General features: G+C 44.3%; 1 protein-coding gene across 1 annotated transcript in view; it reads right to left on the bottom strand.

Annotated features, from left to right (window-relative positions):
* Positions 1-7175: 7175 nt before the first annotated feature.
* Positions 7176-19272, bottom strand: part of valopa (vertebrate ancient long opsin a) — a 32247-nt gene continuing 20150 nt past the window's right edge. Inside the window, exons 2-5 of the mRNA XM_078224399.1 lie at positions 18843-19053; positions 12387-12504; positions 11147-11386; positions 7176-7397 (exon numbers count right to left, since the gene is read on the bottom strand). Coding sequence (XP_078080525.1) covers positions 7176-7397; positions 11147-11386; positions 12387-12504; positions 18843-19053 — 791 coding nt within the window. The remainder of the gene's footprint in view (positions 7398-11146; positions 11387-12386; positions 12505-18842; positions 19054-19272) is intronic.

The following is a 19272-nucleotide window of genomic DNA, read 5'->3' as shown; positions in this document are numbered from 1 at the left end:
CTTTGTTACCTCCTCAAAGAATTCTAACAGGTTTGTCAGACATGACCTCCCTTTGATGAAGCTGTGCTGACTCAGCCCTCTTTTACCTTGCATTTCCAAGTACTCTGCAATTTCATCTTTAACAATGGACTTCAAGATCTTACCCATGACCGAGATCAGACTAACTGGCCTATAATTTCCCATCTTCAGCCTCCCTCCCTTTTTAAACGTGTTACATTAGCCTTTTTCCAATCCTCTGGGACCTTCCCTGCCTTCAGTGATTCCTGAAAGATCACCATCAAAGCCTCCACAATCTCCTCAGCTATCTCCTTCAGAACCCTAGGGTGTAATTCATCCGGTCTGGGTAATTTATCTACCTTCAGACCTTTCAGTTTCCCTAGCACCTTCTCCTTAGTGATGGACAGTGCACTTACCATTTACCTTTGCCCACTGACTCTCTTGAAATACTGGCATGTTACTGGTGTCTTCCCCTGTGAAGACTGATACAAAGTGCCCATTCAGTTCCTCTGCCATTTCTTTGTCCTCCCATTACTACTTCTCCAGCCTCATTTTCCAGTGGTCCAATATCCGTTCTTGCCTCTCTCTTACCTCCTACTTACCCTACAATTTAGAAAAGTGAAAGGTCATCTGATTGAAACATAAAATTCTTAGGGGGCTTGACAGGTTGCTGGGAGGATGTTTCTCCTGGTGCTAGAACTAAAGGTGACAGTCTCAGAATGTGGGGTCAGCCATTTGGGACTAAAATTAGAAATTTCATTAGTTACAGGTTGTGAACCTTTGAGGTTTACCTCCCTTGACAGAGCTGTGGATGCTGAGATGTTAAATATCCTGAAGACAAACGTTTGGATACTGAGGTAATGAAAGAATATGAAGATGATGCAGAAAAGTTGTCGACGAGCAACCAGTGGGCTGGATTTAACACCCCTCCCATCTCACTGGACATGTATTCTACAGGTGACAAATATGACGATATGACAGTTGGGTAGTCCACCACCTTCCTGCCCAACACCAACCCGGTTCCTATAATACCGGGGGTGGGTAAGGAGCATACTAGTCTGGCCACAGGCCTATGTGTTCATTGGCTCTTGAGGATTGGGCTTCCTCTAACTGGGGGGAAGCCTCACTCTCAAGTGCTTGCAGCTATCCACAGCATAAAATTGCAGCGGAATCTTGGAATCTCTGCAATGCAAAAGGAGGTCATTCGGCCCATCGAGTCTGCAATAACTCTCTGAAAGAGTATCTTACCCATGCTCACCCCTCCCCCTGACCTTGTATAAGCACTCCACACATTTACCAGGGCTAATCCACCTAACCTTCACATCTTTGGATAAAATAAGAGCAATTTAGCATGGCCAATCCATCTAACCTACACATCTTTGGACTGCGGGAGAAAACCAGGTCACCCGGAGAAACCCGCACAGACATGGGGAGAAAATGCAAACTCCACACAGACTGTCACCCAAGGCCGGAATTGAACCCAAGTCCCTGGTGCTGTGAGACAGTAGTGCTAACCACTGGGCCACCATGTATTCACTGGTGGCATAAAGGGCGAGAATAACAGAGTTTTCTGATCTTCAAATTCTAATTCTCTCTGGCTACAGGCTTGATACGAAGAGACTGGGGGGTAGTTAATGTTGTACAGTTGTTTAATAAAGAAATAGATTGAGGAACTATTGGCTGCATTGTCAGTCTAACTGCAATTATGGGAGATGACTGGAAATATTTCTGATGGATAATAGATTTTTTATTCATTCATGGGATGTTGGCATTCCTGGCTGAGCCACCATTTATTGCCCATTCCTAATTGCCCTTGAACTGAATGGCCATTTAAAAGTCAATTGCTTCACGGGCCACAATTCTCCCGAATTGGAATTAAGCACCCGTGCCAGTGAGAAACCTGTCGGGGCAGCAGTCAGCCAGGGAAGCCAGCAATCGGGGTGGGGGGGATGGGGTACCATGTCCAGGGGGTGGTGGGATGGGGGGGGGCGGTGATACCCGGTGGGGTGGTGGGGGCTGGAGGGAGTGACAGACCTCTCAGTGTAGTGCATGTGCAATAGCGCCCCTCGTAGTCAGCAGCCGGCTTCCCGGCTAGAATAGATTCCATCCACTCCCCCTACTTGTGTGAATCGCACTATCTCTTTTTTTGTATTAAGTGCCATACGATTGTTTGTGGGAGCTCGCCCAAAACATAGGTGCGATTCTCTCCCGTTTTCAGGCTCAATCGGAACTTAGAATTTTTATGGTAAGATCACCCCCAAAATCTGGCAGCTGGTTGAGCTTCTTCTTTCCAGAAAGTTTTAAAAGTTCAAGCACCAGCTGCCTTAAGGGAGTGACAGGCACTCAAATGAAAGGAATATTGGAGAGATTTCTCACCCAGAATAAACAACTTTATGGGTAAATGAAACAGTGAATGATTAGTCATACTAAAATTATCATGCAATTTTTAGTCCCTATTATATTCATGTCTTCAAATATTGCGATTAGGGTGCCTTGTTAAAACAGTGGGTGGTATCATGAGCCCACATTCACCATCTGCCATGTTGCCAGCGTAGGCTCAAGGTCCAAAAGGCGCAGTTCTCGCTGGCGAGAGCACGGTTTCGGTCTTCCCCACCCCTTGCCATGACATAAGGTTCATGCCCATAACAGGCTTATGCTTTACATGCATTTGAATGTATTTAAATGTGATTAATTACCCCCCTCGCTGTATATTGACCACCCCCCCCCTCCGCCCCCCCGCCATATAATAACATGGATATATATTTAGCTCCATGTGAACCTGGCGTTGGGGTCTCCCCAAGGTCATAAAGATAAATCTAGCCACTAGGGGAGAGGGACATGGCCAGGCAGTGGCCCGGGAATGCCCCCGGCACTGCTCTTTGGCACAGGTTGGCACTGCCAGGTCCTGGCAGTGCCAACCTGTGCCAAAGGGCGGGTCCCAGTGGGAGCCTCATTGGGCAGGGGGAGATTCATTTGGATGTGGCGGTTGCTGGGAATAGCTGGAGGAGCAGGGGATGCTGGCTCAGAATGTGGGCGGGGGGGTGAGAAGGTGGGAAGGTACCAATGATCAGGGTTTGTTTGGAGAAGAGGGCCGATAATCAGGGTGGGGTAGAGAACTCTGATTGGGGTTGGGGGGGGGGGCCCTTGAGAATTCTGGGTGGGTTGCGGGGAGGTTTATATAGGTTATGATCAGGGCATCCTTTAAAGATGGCACCCTGAACTCTGACTATTGGTGTTTTGCCAACATGTTTAGGCCCCAAGCCCCTCTATGACAGTGTAAAACACACCGCCTTGGGTTTTTTTGGCAGAATGTGGTAAGATCTGGAGAGAAAACTGACCAGTTATCCTGGAGAGAAACACATTGGTTTTTTCACCAGAAACAACTCTCTGGTCCTGATTTTACTGGCACGGTAGCTCCGAAATCGGGGCGAGCAAGCCTTGCAGAACGGCATTCCACGTTGGCCTTGGGCGCAATCTCACGAGCCTTGGGTGGCCGTGCTGGTAAAATCAGGGCCTCTTTGTGGAATTGAACAAAAATAGTTCGAAGTGCCGAACGAGTGTGAAAAAGGGAGAGAATCACACTGACGTTTTGGGTGAGCTCCCAGGTGAAATTGTACGGCACTTATTTGAAACCGCCAGGATGTGATTCTTGCCAATAGGGGGAGGGGTGATGCCTAATCCTGCCGGTGAAGTTGGCCGCTGAGCTCTTGGGTGCAGTTGCACAGGCGCCCATTCTCTCAGTGTACAGGGAGATCTCACACCTCTCCTGATTGCCACCACTGCAGAGTTCCACCATCCCCCCATCATCACCACTGCAGAGTTCCCCCCAAACGCCGCCCCCACCGATCAGACCCCCCCTGATCGTCATCCCCCACCGATCAACCGCCCCCAATTGCCGCCCCCATTGATCAACCCCCATCGATCAAACTCCCCCTCTGTAGTGTACCCCCCTTCCTTATACCCTTGCAGAGCTCCTCCCTGCCTCACTCCTGTCATGGTGCTAGCCCTTCTCAGGCCCAATTCCCTTCACGTTCCACCCTCTTCAGGTCATTTGCCTCTTGGGTCCTACCCCCTTCGATCCCGCCACATTTGCATTGCCCCGGCACTGCCAGGGTGCCTGGAGGGCAGTGCCAGGATGCCAGGCTGGCACTGCCTAAGGGACACTGCCTGGCCCTGCCTCCGACCACCTGGGGGCCTTCAATGATCTTCGGTCCCACCGGTGAAATAATCACATCTAGTCACCATTGCTGAGGACCATATGTGATCCTCGCCAGTGAGAACCTCGACCGGCAAGGGGGTAAGTCCAAGAGAGCCCGGACAATAGAGTCCAGGACACACTAATGACATTTAAATAATGCCACAAAATATTTCAGCAGGCTTCGCGTCCAGAAAGCAAATCGGTGCCCGTAAGATCGCTAAAGGCAAAAAAACGGGCGCGATTCTAATTTTTCGCCTCTCATCCTATCTTACCAGCTCAGCTCGCCAATCGACCGGTGGGACCAGCCAGTAAGATTGCAGCCTATGCCATGTTTTGGTAAGATTTAACCCAGTGACTGAGACACAATCATATTCAGACTCCATGCATCATTTGAATTTTTTAATGGAAATGTATTATTGCTCTTTGACTATATTTTAGACTTTTCCATCACACATTCAGTATTCAAATAGTTTAATATTGACTTCAGACATAATAAAATATATATGTCACCATCAATACACATTTTTTCAGTTCTATTATATGTTTAGAGCACCTTATTTAGGTTCTTGAGGTGGTACAAGGTATATAGTCCATCATCTTAAAGAACCAGCTCTATTATAATAAATTGAAGATCTTTTTTCATTTATTTTTCTAGGAATTTTTGCACTTGCACCATTTTTGAATGGATATTACAATGAGAATTGCTTTAAATCTTATTATACTAGCTCTCAATAAGTGCTGCTATAACATACACATTGGCCTGAAGCGACACACCCTCTAAATTCTTCACCCTCCTCTGGGTCCCCAACCTGTTCAAATAAGCTGAGACCATGGCTGGAATTTTAATTTCAAAGCACGAGTGGCTTTGAGAGTAGCTGGGTGATTAAAAGCACTGACATTGAAAATGATTCAGGAAATCATCTTCAACACATCAACTTTCACACTTGACTGCAGCGTGCTTGGCTGCATGCAAGATAGCCCCTCAGGAGAGATTGGTCAGCAATTTAATGTTAACAGCCCACAAACAGCTGTCTTAACAAGATTTTCAAATTTAGCTGTTGGAGCATGGCTTTCCCATGTATCATGGAACTTGTCAGTCAAAGCAACGTGAGAATACAGAGGCAATTAAAGAAATGACAGGCAAAATACCCCATTAATACTGAGACCTCAAACCTGTTTCCTTGCCTCAGTGAAAAGCATTTTCTCACAGAACTTGTGTTGCCAATGTGCTTTTACTATTTTGAAGATGATTTCCAGTATGTCCCTGTCTCCACAATCTGCTTTGGTTCACTTGTGAAGTGTGAGATGCCAGGTGAAAACCCGACTGCTGATCTCACCATGAGGTGTGTGTGTGTGTGTGTGTGTGTGTGTGTGTCTGAGCTCTCGCATGGTCTGCATGAATTCTTTGATAGTGCATCTTTAGAGTGAGTTACCTCCTCGGAAGACTCCACCTTGTGTGCCACCTGCGGATGGACCTGACAGAAATGGAAGACATGAATTTGAATTCTCAAGGTTCGACGGTGTTAAGTGAACATAATGCATCTTATTAGTTATTTACACCAAGTCAGCACAAGTCAGTGAGTGCTATATGCCATGTAGCTGTGTGATACTTAATTCAGTCAACAGCTAGCTCTCTATCTCCAATTGCTGACGCTCAGCTAATCTCCAGTACACATTACTCTGTAGCTGTCAGCATCAAGGTGACTAGAAGGTCACGTACGTCTCTGTCAGGTTCTGTGTTCTTTTCTCCTGCAAGATGGGAAAGAAGAGACCTATGAGTGAGAGCAATGGAGCATGTTGGAGGGATAGATGGTCAACATTTTTCTGAGGGTCACTGTGAAGGAAAGGCATGACTTTGCATTTGGTTGAAGGTGTGCATTGGCCACTGACAAATGTGCCGCAGATACTTTTCTGAAGAAGGTTCCAGAGAGTCATTTTGACACAAAAGGTTAATTCTATGTTTCTTTCTCTGCAGATGCTGCCAGATCTGCTGAATTTTTCCAGCAGTGTGTTTTCATTCCGCTGCAGATATCTCTAGTTTCCTTGCATGCTACCAGATTCCCCACAACATAGAAACATAAAAACATAGAAGATAGGAGCAGGAGGAGGCCAGTTGGGCCCTTTGAACCTGCTCCACCATTCATCATGATCATGGCTGATCATCCAACTCAATAACCTAATCCTGCTTTCTCCCCATAACCTTTGATCCCATTCGCCCCAAGTGCTATATCCAGCCGCCTCTTGGGTACATTCAATGTTTTGGCATCAACTACTTCCTGTGGTAATGAATTCCACAGGCTCACCACTCTTTGGGTGAAGAAATGTCTCCTCACCTCCGTTCTAAATGGTCTACCCCGAATCCTCAGACTGTGACAACCAGCTGATGAAAATGCTAAACTCCCATCCCGTGGCATGAACTGATGGGCTCCTGTCACACTGATTTCAAAGTGTACAAATCAGATAGCAATCATTAGATTGTGTCTGATCTCAAAGGCTTATTTATAAAGTAACTTAATAGCCAATGGCTCTATTTGGCTTATAAGGCAAGACACGTCTTAATTTCTACAAATAAATGTGTAATTTAAAATCCTTGCCACATTCAAGACATTTGCAAACGATAGTTACTAATTTGAAAAGTATGCGCCTGCATAATAATACAGTGAATCACGTCAATCGCATAATTCCAAATCTCAGCAATGCTGTTGTGAATGATATCGCAATGGAAGTTGTGATTAACAAATTAAGCTGCAAAGCTTAACAGAATTCTTTAGGCTATAGCCACTGACATATCTAGACATTGTTTCTGAGCATGCTCATTCAATCTCTTATCTGAGGCTCATTATGGCCATGGTCAGTGAATTCTGCGTATGAAATAGAAGAGAATGGCAACAGCTTGGCAATGCACTCATGTACATCCAGTTTACACCCAGTTGTACCGTGGTAGTGGCATATAATACGGACAGCCGCATGTCCCTTGTATTTACACGGGGCAAACTTCATTCTCAGGAATTGGCAGCTGAGCAAAGGTCTCACGCTTGTTCCCCTCATCGTGCTTTGTGGCTGTGTTGCTGTAAGAGGTCATCCGTGTTGCAATGGTGGACATTTCTCTCTCATTGTTGTTACCAGCCTGCAGGGCGTGTTCTCCAGTTGGGTTGGCGTCAGGTTCACTGAGGCTGAACATTTGAAGGAGACATTTCCTAAACTGGATATACATAAAAAGAGGGTCAGGAATCAAATGTTCTAAAAAAAAGTATCGCATTGCGGATTTCAAATTGAGGTAAAATGTATTAAATGTTCTTGTCCTCCTGCCACAGATATCAAACAGTTTGATTGTGCTCCTTTACAAATAAGGGGATGCATTTTTATTAAAATGAAAAGTTAACGTTATGGTTGTCCTTGCTATAAAATTCTGTCCGCGACAAGAATATTGGACTTTTAGCTTCCAATTTTTGCAAAATGTTGTTTCCATTCCAAAGACTTGCAGTTCAAATTGAGTTAATTGCTACTATCAGTCTAGAAATTCAAGCTAAAAAACTTAAGGGCGGCACAGTGGCACAGTGGTTAACACTACTGCCTCACAACTCCAGGGACTGGGGATTTGAATCCAGTTTTGGGTCACTGTCTGCGTGGAGTTTGCACGTTCTCCATGTGTTTGCGTGGGTTTCCTCCGGGTGCTCCGGTTTCCACCCACAGTCCAAAGATGTGTGGGTTAGGTTGATTGGCCGTGCTAAATTGTGCCTTAGTCTCGGGGGATTAGCAGGGTAAATACATGGGATGATGGGGATAGGGCATGGTTGGGATTGTGGTCGGTGCAGACTCGATGGGCCGAATGGCCCCCTTCTGCACTGTAGAGATTCTGCTCTACTCTCTAGAATCTAATTGAACTTTATTTTTATACATCTTTGTAATTTTGAGTAATTTTTCTTGTGTCAGCCATCATAAAGAAATGAAGAGCAGCTAAATATGATATCAGACTTCATTCACAATGAATGCACATTTTCAAGGATAACACTTGCAAAGTATTAATTTCTAAAATCCTAAATCTTTCTGCCAGCAATATTAATTTTACTGTGCAACACCATATGATTGGAAGATTTGGTCAGTTTTGGCAAAGCATCCATGGACAGGGTATTAGCTTGTTTAATATGTTCACCAGATTGTTTCTGGGGTGAAAAGGTTGACGTATGAGGAGAGATTGAACAGTCTTGGCTTGCACTCGCTGGAGTTTAGAAGGATGAGAGGGGATCTGATCAAGGTATATAAAATTTTAAAAGGGATTGATAAAGTAAATGTAGACCAAGTGTTTCCTCTTGTGAGGCAATCTAGAACAAGAGGTCACAGGTATAGGTTGAGAGGCAGTAGATTTGAAACTAAGATGAGAAGGAACTACTTCTTGCAGAGGGTGGTGAATTTGTGGAACTCACTGCCCCATAGCATGGTGGAATCTGAATCATTAAGTTGTTTCAAGAAGGAGATAGATATATTTCTGATAAAAAACAGGATAAACCAGGTAGAGATCAGCCATGATCTGATTGAATGGCAGAGCAGGCTGGAAGGGCTGAATTTATCTACTTCTGCTCCTAATTCCTATGTTTTACATTGTTCCTGGGAAACAAAATAATGCCTAACTGTACATGTGCTGCCATCCTCTTTCAGGTCCTCAGTATCATGCAACATTTGCCATTTGAGAGGGTGAAGATTGCACAGCGTGAAGCGTTGGAGCTAAAAAGACATTCGGACACAGTGCTCGTGAGTGATGGATTCCTTTATTCCCTTCTTATCGATAAGAAAGGAGAACTGAAGAATTCCTAAGGCTTCTTCAGTCTGCCCCGACTCAATTATGTACAGTCAGCCTTTTTTATAGGACAATTCTTACAACTTGTACTAAAAATAATTGTTTCTAGTCGCACACACCGGTAAATTATTTACATTTGATACAAAGTGGTAGGCCCGAGACAATAGCTGTTTAATTGCATTCCATCGGTAATGTCATAATGTTTTGTGGTGGACAGATACAATGTCTGTTCAGACAATGGTCATTTAATCATGTCTTAATCACAGTTTCAGTGTTGTTAGCAAAGACATTCAGCTGTGTCCTGTTGACAGATGTACTGAAACATCCCCTTTGTCTGCACTGACTATTTCATGTATATGCAGAGACAGCCAGTCTACAATGAGGGTGCTGCTAATTTTCCTGGCCCCCTGGCCAACCTCCTGCTGTGCTCAGTTCTCTTCTCCTACAGTAGTGAGGAAAAACTTGTTTATGCAATATGCATACTTAATGTTGATCCCTGGGGCAGGCAGCACCACAGATTACAACCCGCACAGTCCTTACGGCTTTCCTCATTGATATCATTAAACCCTTGGGAAATCAGTCAAATCTGTGCTTTCTTACCAGCAGCAGCTCTACACAAATAAACATGTATTGCTCTTACTATCCACTAGGAGGTGAACAAGAGCAATCAGAGTCAATTCAGGAAGATCTGTCGCCTACAGGGGCTGTGTGTGTTTGCCGATGTATGAGCTGACCTGGTCTGATAATTTACAAAGGGAGCAAAATTCAGATCTGTAGAGTGAGTGGAAACTTGAAGTTCACCTTTGGCTGCTCTTGGTATCACTCACCCAGTTATGTATTTAATGGTTAATAGTTACGATAATGAGATAGTCATGTGTATCATGATTTAACAGTGCTATTAGCAATCAAGTGCTCGAGACCCCATAGAGGAGGTAGAATTGTTTGTACAGATGAGTGATGTAGGCCAGAATTCTCCAACCTTGCCCATGATTGGGATTAGCTGGTCCCGTTACTATGAATGGAGCTTTGGCTGAATGCCAAATTCTCCATTCTCACTGGCAGCAGTAGCAGAGTGCGAACAGCCAGAGAATTCTTGCTGAACTTACCTCGTAGCTTACCATTTCTCTCATGTATATAATGTAGACAAAATAGTTTTGAAGTAAGCTACCTGAGTTACCATGGTTAGCACTGCTGCCTCACAGGGAACAAGGTTCAATTCCAACCTTGGGTGGTTGTCTGTGTGGAATTTGTACATTCTCCCCGTGTCTGCGTGGGTTTCTCCGGGTGTTCTGGCTTCCTCGCACAGTCCAAATATGTGCAGATAAGGGTGGATTGGCCATGCTATATTGTCCCTTAGTATCCCAGGATGGATGAGTTGGGAGGATTACGTGGGATGAGAGCAATAGGGCCTAGGTAGGATACTCTGTCAAAGCGTCGGTGCAGACTCAATGGGCCGAATGGCCTCCTTCTGCACTGTAGAGATTCTATGATTCTACGATAAGTAGAGGGAAACATTCCCAGTATAGATTAAGCCATGAGATAACCCACAAAACACCCTTTACCCCATCCACATATCTCCCATTTTAATCAGCTTATTTTCAGGTAAAACAGGAAAATCAACATGTAGAATCATTTGGAATTAAAGGATTGGATATCCATTGCTCGAGTAATGTTGCAGAGCATTTGCAGCTGCACTGTACAATGCAGTGATTTAGTGCAGTTCCACTGGAGTTGTACAATCCTATTTAATCACAGAAAACAGTGTTAAATTAAACTGCTTCAGAAATTGAACAGATTGCCAAATGCTATCGGCACTGGACCCTCTCCTTCAGTTTTAGAAAGATTACAATGGCGCGTCATTTATTTAAAAGTAGACTTTTGTATTATCTTTTGTATTATTACTGTGTTCATTGGTTGATGATTAGCAATAAAGTTACATATGCCTTATCACAATTGTGAAAGCATTGCACTGCAATGATTAATCCCATCTTTCTGTTGAATTAATGAAATACTTCTAACAACTATGCCAGTACAATCAATATGTTTTGCACGGCCACATATCAGATGGTTATCATTGCCGCTGGCTATGTTGGTTAGTATCATCAATAAATCTCAACATAATCGTTCTAACTTAGCAAAGCAAAATGACAACATACCTGTCTGTTCATGAATACATAAATGACTGGATTATAAACCGTTGCGGTTTTCGAGAAGAAAGCTGGTATGGCTGCCAGATGTGGATCTATCATGATGGTTGGAGAAATGGTCACAGTAATGGAGAAAATGGCGTATGGAGACCAGCAGAAAAGAAATGCCAGGGTCATGACGATTACCATCCTGGTGACTTGCTTTTCAGGCTTCCTTGTGGCTCCCAGTCTCCCCTGAGTATTTGCCACCTATGGCAAACAAAATAGAAGTTCGCTGTTTTACACAGGATGTGCACTGTTGTGTGGCAATTATTCTTTTTCAGTCATACACAGAAAACATTTCCAGAAGTGTTTTGTAGCTTTTCTGATGACATGAATGCTTTGAAGTATTTCCTTTCTCCATTTGGAATACTGATTTGAAAATGAAGATAAAGTCGCCAAAGTCCCAAATGACCATCGGCTGTTCTTCCCTTTGAGAGTGAGAGCTGACCGGTGGTGATTTAACCTGAGGATCATCACACCTCAGGCATGGTTGAGAAGGCAAAGCCTTCATGCATCACCTTTTAAACTATGTAGCTATGGAATGGCCGCATGAGCACACGTAACTGCTTCTAAAATTTGATTCACTGTGTCATGTAAATGATGTTAACAGCATTCAACATTACACATCAGGCAAGGCAGTGGCATAGTGGTATTGTCGCTGGACTTGTAATCCAAAAGCTCAGGGTGATGGTCTGGTGACTCGGGTTCAAATCCCAGCATGGCAGATGGTGAAATTTGAATTTAATAAAAAATCTGAAATTAAAAGTCTAATGATGACCATGAAACAATTGTCATAAAAATGCATCTGATTCAATTTAGGGAAGGAAACCTGTCGTCCTTGCCCGGTCTGACCTACATGTGACTCCAGACCCATAGCAATGTGGTTGACTCTTAACTGCCCTCTGAGGTGGCCTAGTAAGCCACTCAGTTCAAGGGGCAATTAGGAATGGGAAACAAATGCTGGCACAGCCAGTGATGCCCACATCCCATGAAAGAATAAAGGAAAGAAAACCTCACACTTTGTTTTCCAGTGTTTAGCTGAGTAATGCAAAAGGAACTTGCAGTTGATCTTTGCTGGCAAATTGTGAAGGAATTGGAACAACAATGAACATTTCATGAGGTAAAATAATTTCTCTAATGAACCAACGCTTAAGCTAAGATTCATAGTTGCATCAGAGAATTGGATAATCAGTGAACTATGATTTACCTTCCTTAGTCTCCTCATCAGTTTTCCATAGGATACAAATATAATCAATAAAGGGAAAATGAAGCAAGTTGTAAAAAGTGCAATAATGTAGGAATGATCATTGAATTCTCCAGAGTACCTGCAAGAAAAATAGCACAGTTACAGACCAAGCAGCTTAATACGCAGAACCAAAACATATTTTAACCTATAAATATAAAATACATGAATTGAAAAGAAAGAAATTGCTTTGTAAGATTGGTGTTTTAACAATATTTGCTTCATAGAAGTTTGGAAAAAATATGCAAAGCGATGCAGAGATTTTCATGGCTCAAAGTGTGATAACTGGTATTATTTATGTCATGTTATTTCAATAAGTTATTCAGTCGAAATAGCCACACATCACAATCTAATATAGGAAACCTGATTAATGAGAATATTCAGCACAATCTTCACATTAGTCTAACCAACATTTGTATTGTCCTTAGCAGCAATTCAAGGAGAATATTTCTTCCGAACACTAAGGGGGCGATTCTCCCAAAAACGTTCAAAGTGCTGAATTCGTGGGGAAAAATCACAATTGTTTTTTCAGTGGGAGTTCAGACTCGAATCTCCCACAGTCTGTGCAATGCAGAGGTCACAATCATGAATAACATTAAAAGCTCAGGGGGCGGGGCCTATTCACGCTGGAGTCTGACAGTTCCGGAACCCTGCACATGCGCAGTGACCCCGCACTGTCAGCCTGCACTTTGCTGGCCAGCTCGATCGCTGGCCAACCCGGGACCCCCGCAGTGCTGCCCCTCCAGCCCTCCCCACAACCCTGTTGCAACCCGATTGTGGCCCCCACGACCATTCCCGGGCCAACCCCGACCCCCCCGTCTCATCCCAGATCTCCAGTCCCCTACCTCACCTCCCCCCCATAGCAGTGACGATCCCCCCCACCACGGCAGAACCTCCCCTCCACAGGAGACAGACCCCTCCCCAGGAAGCAGATGCCCCCACCCCTGCAGACTCTCCCTCACGGGAGGTAGACCCACCCCCTCCAGCAGACTACCCCCTCTGCCCCCGATCGCTGGCCTCCGTTCAGCTCCAACCAGATCCCAATGCAGAGCGGCAACGGGACCCCCCACTCCCACTGATCAGCCCTAACCCCCATACCCTAGGTCCTGACCCTAGGCCCACCCCCATGGCCCCACCCCCTTGGTCCCACCCCCTTGGCACTTCCCCCTTGGTCCCACCCCCTTGGCCCCATCTCCTTTGTCCCCACCCCAATAGGCCCAGCTCCCACGGCACTGCCCAATGCCCAGTGGGCAGTGCCAGGTGTCCCCTGGGCATGGGCACCTTGCCCCTTGAGCAGTGGCAGGGTGCCCATGCCCGATCCCCTGCGGAGCCCCAATTGCCCCCCTCTTCACTCCAGCAGGGTCTCCCGCTACTTCCCCGAAAGTGGAGAGCTAGTCTGAACCCCACCAGAGTGAAATTGTACTGGCAGGATGCGTAATACTATCGGGCCTGGAGAATTCCGTCCCGGAGCCGATATATGAGAGAATGGGTATGAGAGAATCGCTCCTTAAGTGTAGTGAAATCATAACACATTGATCATGGCAAATTTTCTATTGTCTGCAAATTAAATCTTTATTTAACTAACAGTAAGTTAGTGTTAATGGTTGCTTTTACGTACAATATGAATAGTAAGCAACTAAATTCAGTTCCCATGTTTTGAAAATTCATCGATGTTCAAATTATCTTGGAGTCAGTAAATTAGGCAACAATATCGGGTGGCACAGTGGTTAGCAGTGCTGCCTCACACCACCAGGGTTCAATTCTGGTCTTGGGTCACTGTCTGTGTGGAGTTTGCATGCTTTCCCTGTGTGTGCATGGGTTTCCTCTGGGTGCTTCGGTTTCCTCCTATACTCCAAAGAAGAGTGGGTTAGATTGATTGGCCATGCTCAATTGCCCTTTAGTGTCAGGGGGATTAGCAGGGTAAATATGTGGGGTTATGGGAATGGGGCCTGGATGGATTTTGTTGGTGCAGGCTTGATGGGCCAAATGGCCTCCTTCTGCACTATAGGGATTCTGTGAATATTGTAAGCCCTATCTTTGACTTGTAATGTCTATGATGGAAAAGGGAGAGATGTGTGATAATTTCCTCCTTTTCCAACCTCTTGACTGGTTGGGACAAGGTGTGTTTTAAGGAAGTGCACCCCTTGAGTGCAAGAACACACACAAGACCAGATTTCTCATAGGTTGAAATTAAATGGAACCAATGTTAACTTTCTCAACACCCAAAATGTAAATGCAAAAGCAACCATTCATTCATTGAGGCAAGACACACACACAAGAGAATATGGTTAAAATGATGCCAGGTGAATTCAAATTAAGTGATGAATCAAAAGAGTTTTTTATGTTATCAGTCCTCGAGCTGGTAGAAGGAAATGTTGCAAGTCTAAGGGTCCTCTTTTGATTCACTGAAGACAATGGATTCGGAATGTTTCTGCCGATGATCTCACAGCGGCATACTCCAAGCAACAGCAAGTTTCTGGATTTTCTCCAGTTGAATGTTTAGTTGAGTTCCGATATTAAAGTTACAATCTGCAGGTATTGGAAATAGCCCTGCTTATCAGCCTGTGCTGAATTTGTGAGGCAGGGTTCCTCCTTTTTTTTTGGAGAGATCCCTTCCCTCTGTGGTCTTTGTCCCAGACTGACTTCTCTGGGCTACCCTTGTGAATTAATAAGTCATGTCCTGTTTATGTCATTGATCACTGTATTGATGTTCCCATTGTCCACAAGAATAGTTTGATGGTCTAAGCAATTGTCACACAAAGGAAAATATGACTAATTGCATCTTCTTGTGATTAAGTGGTTTTCCTTCACATCCCTCTCTGTGGGATTTCAATTTGTAGACACAGAAATAATTCAATGCCAATCTAATTCTATGTCAATCTTTATTAAACTTGTACACAGTAGTAACTGCTCACTCCAGGTGATATGTTGCATTTTGAAATCTCTTCAAAGATCGTTCACATTTCAATGACCTCCCAGGAATGTGCATGGGCATGATTCACTTCCTGCCTGTACAGAAGCCATGATGTGGAGATGTTTGTGAACAGAATTCCCACTCACCTGAAGAAGGGGCTTGCAGCTCCGAAAGCTTATGTGGCTTTTGCTACCAAATAAACCTGTTGGACTTTAACCTGGTGTTGTTAAACTTCTTACTGTGTACAGAAGCCACAAAGGATTACGTGGTCGCCTGGAGTTCACCTTGTCAAACTAAATTATTCGTATTCCAAGCTGTTTTGTAAGAGTTAAAATGTCCACCTTCTTCATAAGTTGAAGGGCATGTGAAGAGGGTATAAAACTGTTTTGAGCACAGCTCAACACTGGAATCTTTGAATTGACCTGATTGTGAAAAGCTATAAGACCCATTGCTACTTCCTTTACCTGTGTCACTTCTCAGAATGTGGTCACCTGAGAGTTCACTCTACATGTAGGATACAGGTCCAGATTAATAGATCAGTATTATGTTTATTCTGTAATGTAATTGCATGGATTTACTTACCTGTGCTATATCACCTACATTCCACCATTTGTTCGTGCATGAAAATAGCTCCAGAATGTGGTGGCTATTCCTAAACAAACTGTGAACTTAATAATTACTTATTAACAAATGTTGTTTTATGAATTTTTCCCCAGCCCAATTTGGCCCCTGACCCCACCACCCAACACACCAATCCCCCCCCGATCTAATTATCCCCCATGACCCAACTACCCCCACTCACCCACCCGCCTGCCTATCCTTTTCACTCAACTGCCATGCTACCCAACTGCCACCCTACCATCTCACCAACCTGCCACAGTACCACCCTACTCACCTACTACCCTAACCAGCTGTCGCTCTGTCACCTCCCACCTGCCAGGCTACCACCAAAGCCACCTACCCACCCCACCCCACCATCCCTTACCCAGCTTACCCACTTATCTTACTCATGGAAAAGAATACAATAGCAAGGAGGTTATGTTGGAGTTGTACAGAGCATTGGTTAGGCCACAGCTGGAGTATTGTGTACAGCTCGGGTCACCCCATTATAGGAAGGATGTGATAACACTAGAAGGAGTACAAAGGAGGTTCACCAGGATGTTGCCTGGGATTGAGCATTTGAGCTATAAGGAGAGACTAGATAGGCTTGGATTGTTTTCTTTAGAGCAGAGAAGACTACGGGGGGGTGGGGGGGGGGGGGGGGGTGGGGGGGCACGATTGAGGTGTAGAAGATTATGAGGGGTATGGATAGGGTGAGTATGGAGCAGTTGTTCCCCTTCGTTGAGGAGCCAATTGCGAAAGGGCATAATTTTAGGGTGAGGGACAGGAGATTCAGAGGGGATTTGAGAAAAAATGTTTTCACTCAGAGGGTGTTGGGAATCTGGAATGCACTGCCTGGGAAGGTAGTGAAGGATGGAAACCTTACAACCTTTAAAAAAATTGGATGAGCACTTGAAATGTTATGAAATTCAAGGATATGGGGCAAGTGCAGGAAAATGGCCTTTAGTGGTAGATATTGTCAGTGCAGACTCGATGGGGCGAAGGGCCTTCTCTACACTGTATGACTATGAATTACCCAGCCTACCCCTTTACCTTCTCTCCCCAGCTTTCCAAAGAAGCGTTGGGACATTTAAACTCCTGGCAGAATATGGCAACTTGCGCTGTAAAGAGGGAGCGTAGCTTACCTTCCCATGCTGATCCAATGCTATAATGAAGCAGTTCCATTTCAGGCACACTCATTTTTCTGGAGAAGCTGGGATTGGAAGTCTGAGCCCAAAATGCAGCACTCCAGCGAGGCAGATAAAAGTAGGAGTGGAGTGGCAATCCAATGGTGATTACCAGCCCTTGGAAGCTTCAGCTCAATAATTTTGTAATGATAAATCAAATAAACTTCCTTTTGGATTCAGTGAAGTTGATGTGCATATAGCCGATTACTCATATGTTTCTCCTTCGATAATTGAACACAGACTGTACGCTGCTTAAGGCAAACACTTTTATGCAAATTAAACTGTCTGAAAGGAATTGGCATGCATACATTATCTTGTTTGCTGATAGTAAAAATACCTGAATTAAGTAAGCTTTTTTTGAATTCAGTTCAGCAATGGAGAACACCAACAGAATTCCAGTGACGGATTGTGAATGTAAAGGCACACACAGTGCGGCTGGCAAATCTTAAACACAGTAAGAAGTTTAACAACACCAGGTTAAAGTCCAACAGGTTTATTTGGTAGCAAAAGCCACACAAAAAGCTCTTGCTACCAAATAAACCTGTTGGACTTTAACCTGGTGTTGTTAAACTTCTTACTGTGTTTACCCCAGTCCAACGCCGGCATCTCCACATCAAATCTTAAACAAGCATGATTGACCTGGGACAAAAAAATAACCTAGTAGTCATATTGCAAATCTCACATGTCTCCTTAGGTGGAAGAATTTGGTTGGACTTGTTTGCGGGATTAGGAACATAACTCACAGTACCCGGCACGCAGTTGATACAAGTTTTCTACACAAAGGCCTTCAAAATTGACTTGAATGCCCACCCAAGAACCAGCATCTCCCCCTTGTGGCTCAATGAATTTGTGAAAACTCCTCCAGTATCTCCACTCACTCTGCAGCAACAAAAGAAAAGCGCCTCACCCAAGGGTTGCACTTTAGGAAGGACGTAAAGACTTTAGAGAGGGTGCAGGAAAGATTTGCCTCCAGGGATAAAGGATTTAATTTCAGTGGATTGGCTGGAGAGGTTGGTGTTACACTTGGAGAAGCGAAGGCTGGGAGGAGATTTGTTATAGAGGTATCCAAAATCCCGAAAGGTCTAGACAGAGCAGATAGGGAGAATCTGTTCCCATTTGCAGTGGGTGGAGAATCACAGCTCACAGAGTTAAGGTGACTGGCAATAGAATCAAAGCGACATGAAGAAAAATCTTTTGATGCTGTGAATGGTTGGGATTTGGAATGCACTATCCGGGCATGTGGTTTTTTAAATTCAGTTGTGGGACATGGGCATCGCTGGCTGGCCAACATTTATTGCCCACCCGTAGTTTCCCTTGAGAAGGCAGAGATTCAGTTGTAGTTTTCAGATTGGAATTGGAGAAGAACTTGAAAAGAAAATGTTCACAGGACTATGGGGTAAATGCACAGGAATGGGATTAGCTAAATTGTTCTCGCATAGAGAAGGCTCACGGTCACAAGGGGCCAAATGACCTCCTTCCACTCAGTAGCTATTTTACGATCTATGGTTCTACGATTGCAACAGGTTAAGACTATCTATCTACAGCTTGGACACACAGCAACTCAATACTATACAATATTTGTGGAATAAATGAAATGCAGTTTCGAATCCACAACAAGTTGGCTTAGCAGAAATCTGCAAAAGAACTACGCATTATAAATTTCTTACTAACGGTTATCTGCATGCATTTAAGTCATGCTTTCTTCAGCTGTTAGCTCACCAATTCGGTTCACACGTCGTGCCAATCGGACTGACAGTGTAACTGCTCCAGCCAATGGTGGGCGGAAAGGTCCAGATGAAGGAAAACACCCAGATGAAGACAATGCCGAGGGCAGCATGCTTTCCTTGCAGCCGGATATTACCCAGTGGTCGACAAATCACAAAATACCGCTCAAAGGCTAGCACCGCTAGTGACCAGAGTGCCACAATGCCTGTAAAATAGACCCAGAAAACTAATCAAGCTCACAAACAACACAAATCACCATTTAAGTGCAAATACATTTCCATTATTTTGTGTTCAGAATTTATATCTACATGTTCAAAATGTAGAAAGTTATGTCATCCTCACATTATCTATCCTTATCTCTTTGATATGTTGATAGCATCCCATTGTAGCCTAAAGAATACTGAGCAATCTTTTGCACAACTGT

The sequence above is a fragment of the Mustelus asterias genome, chromosome 11, assembly GCF_964213995.1.
Source record: "Mustelus asterias chromosome 11, sMusAst1.hap1.1, whole genome shotgun sequence".
In the NCBI taxonomy this organism is placed as follows: domain Eukaryota; kingdom Metazoa; phylum Chordata; class Chondrichthyes; order Carcharhiniformes; family Triakidae; genus Mustelus; species Mustelus asterias.
Note: the sequence above shows the minus strand (reverse complement) of the source record. Positions and strands in the feature narration are given on the sequence as shown.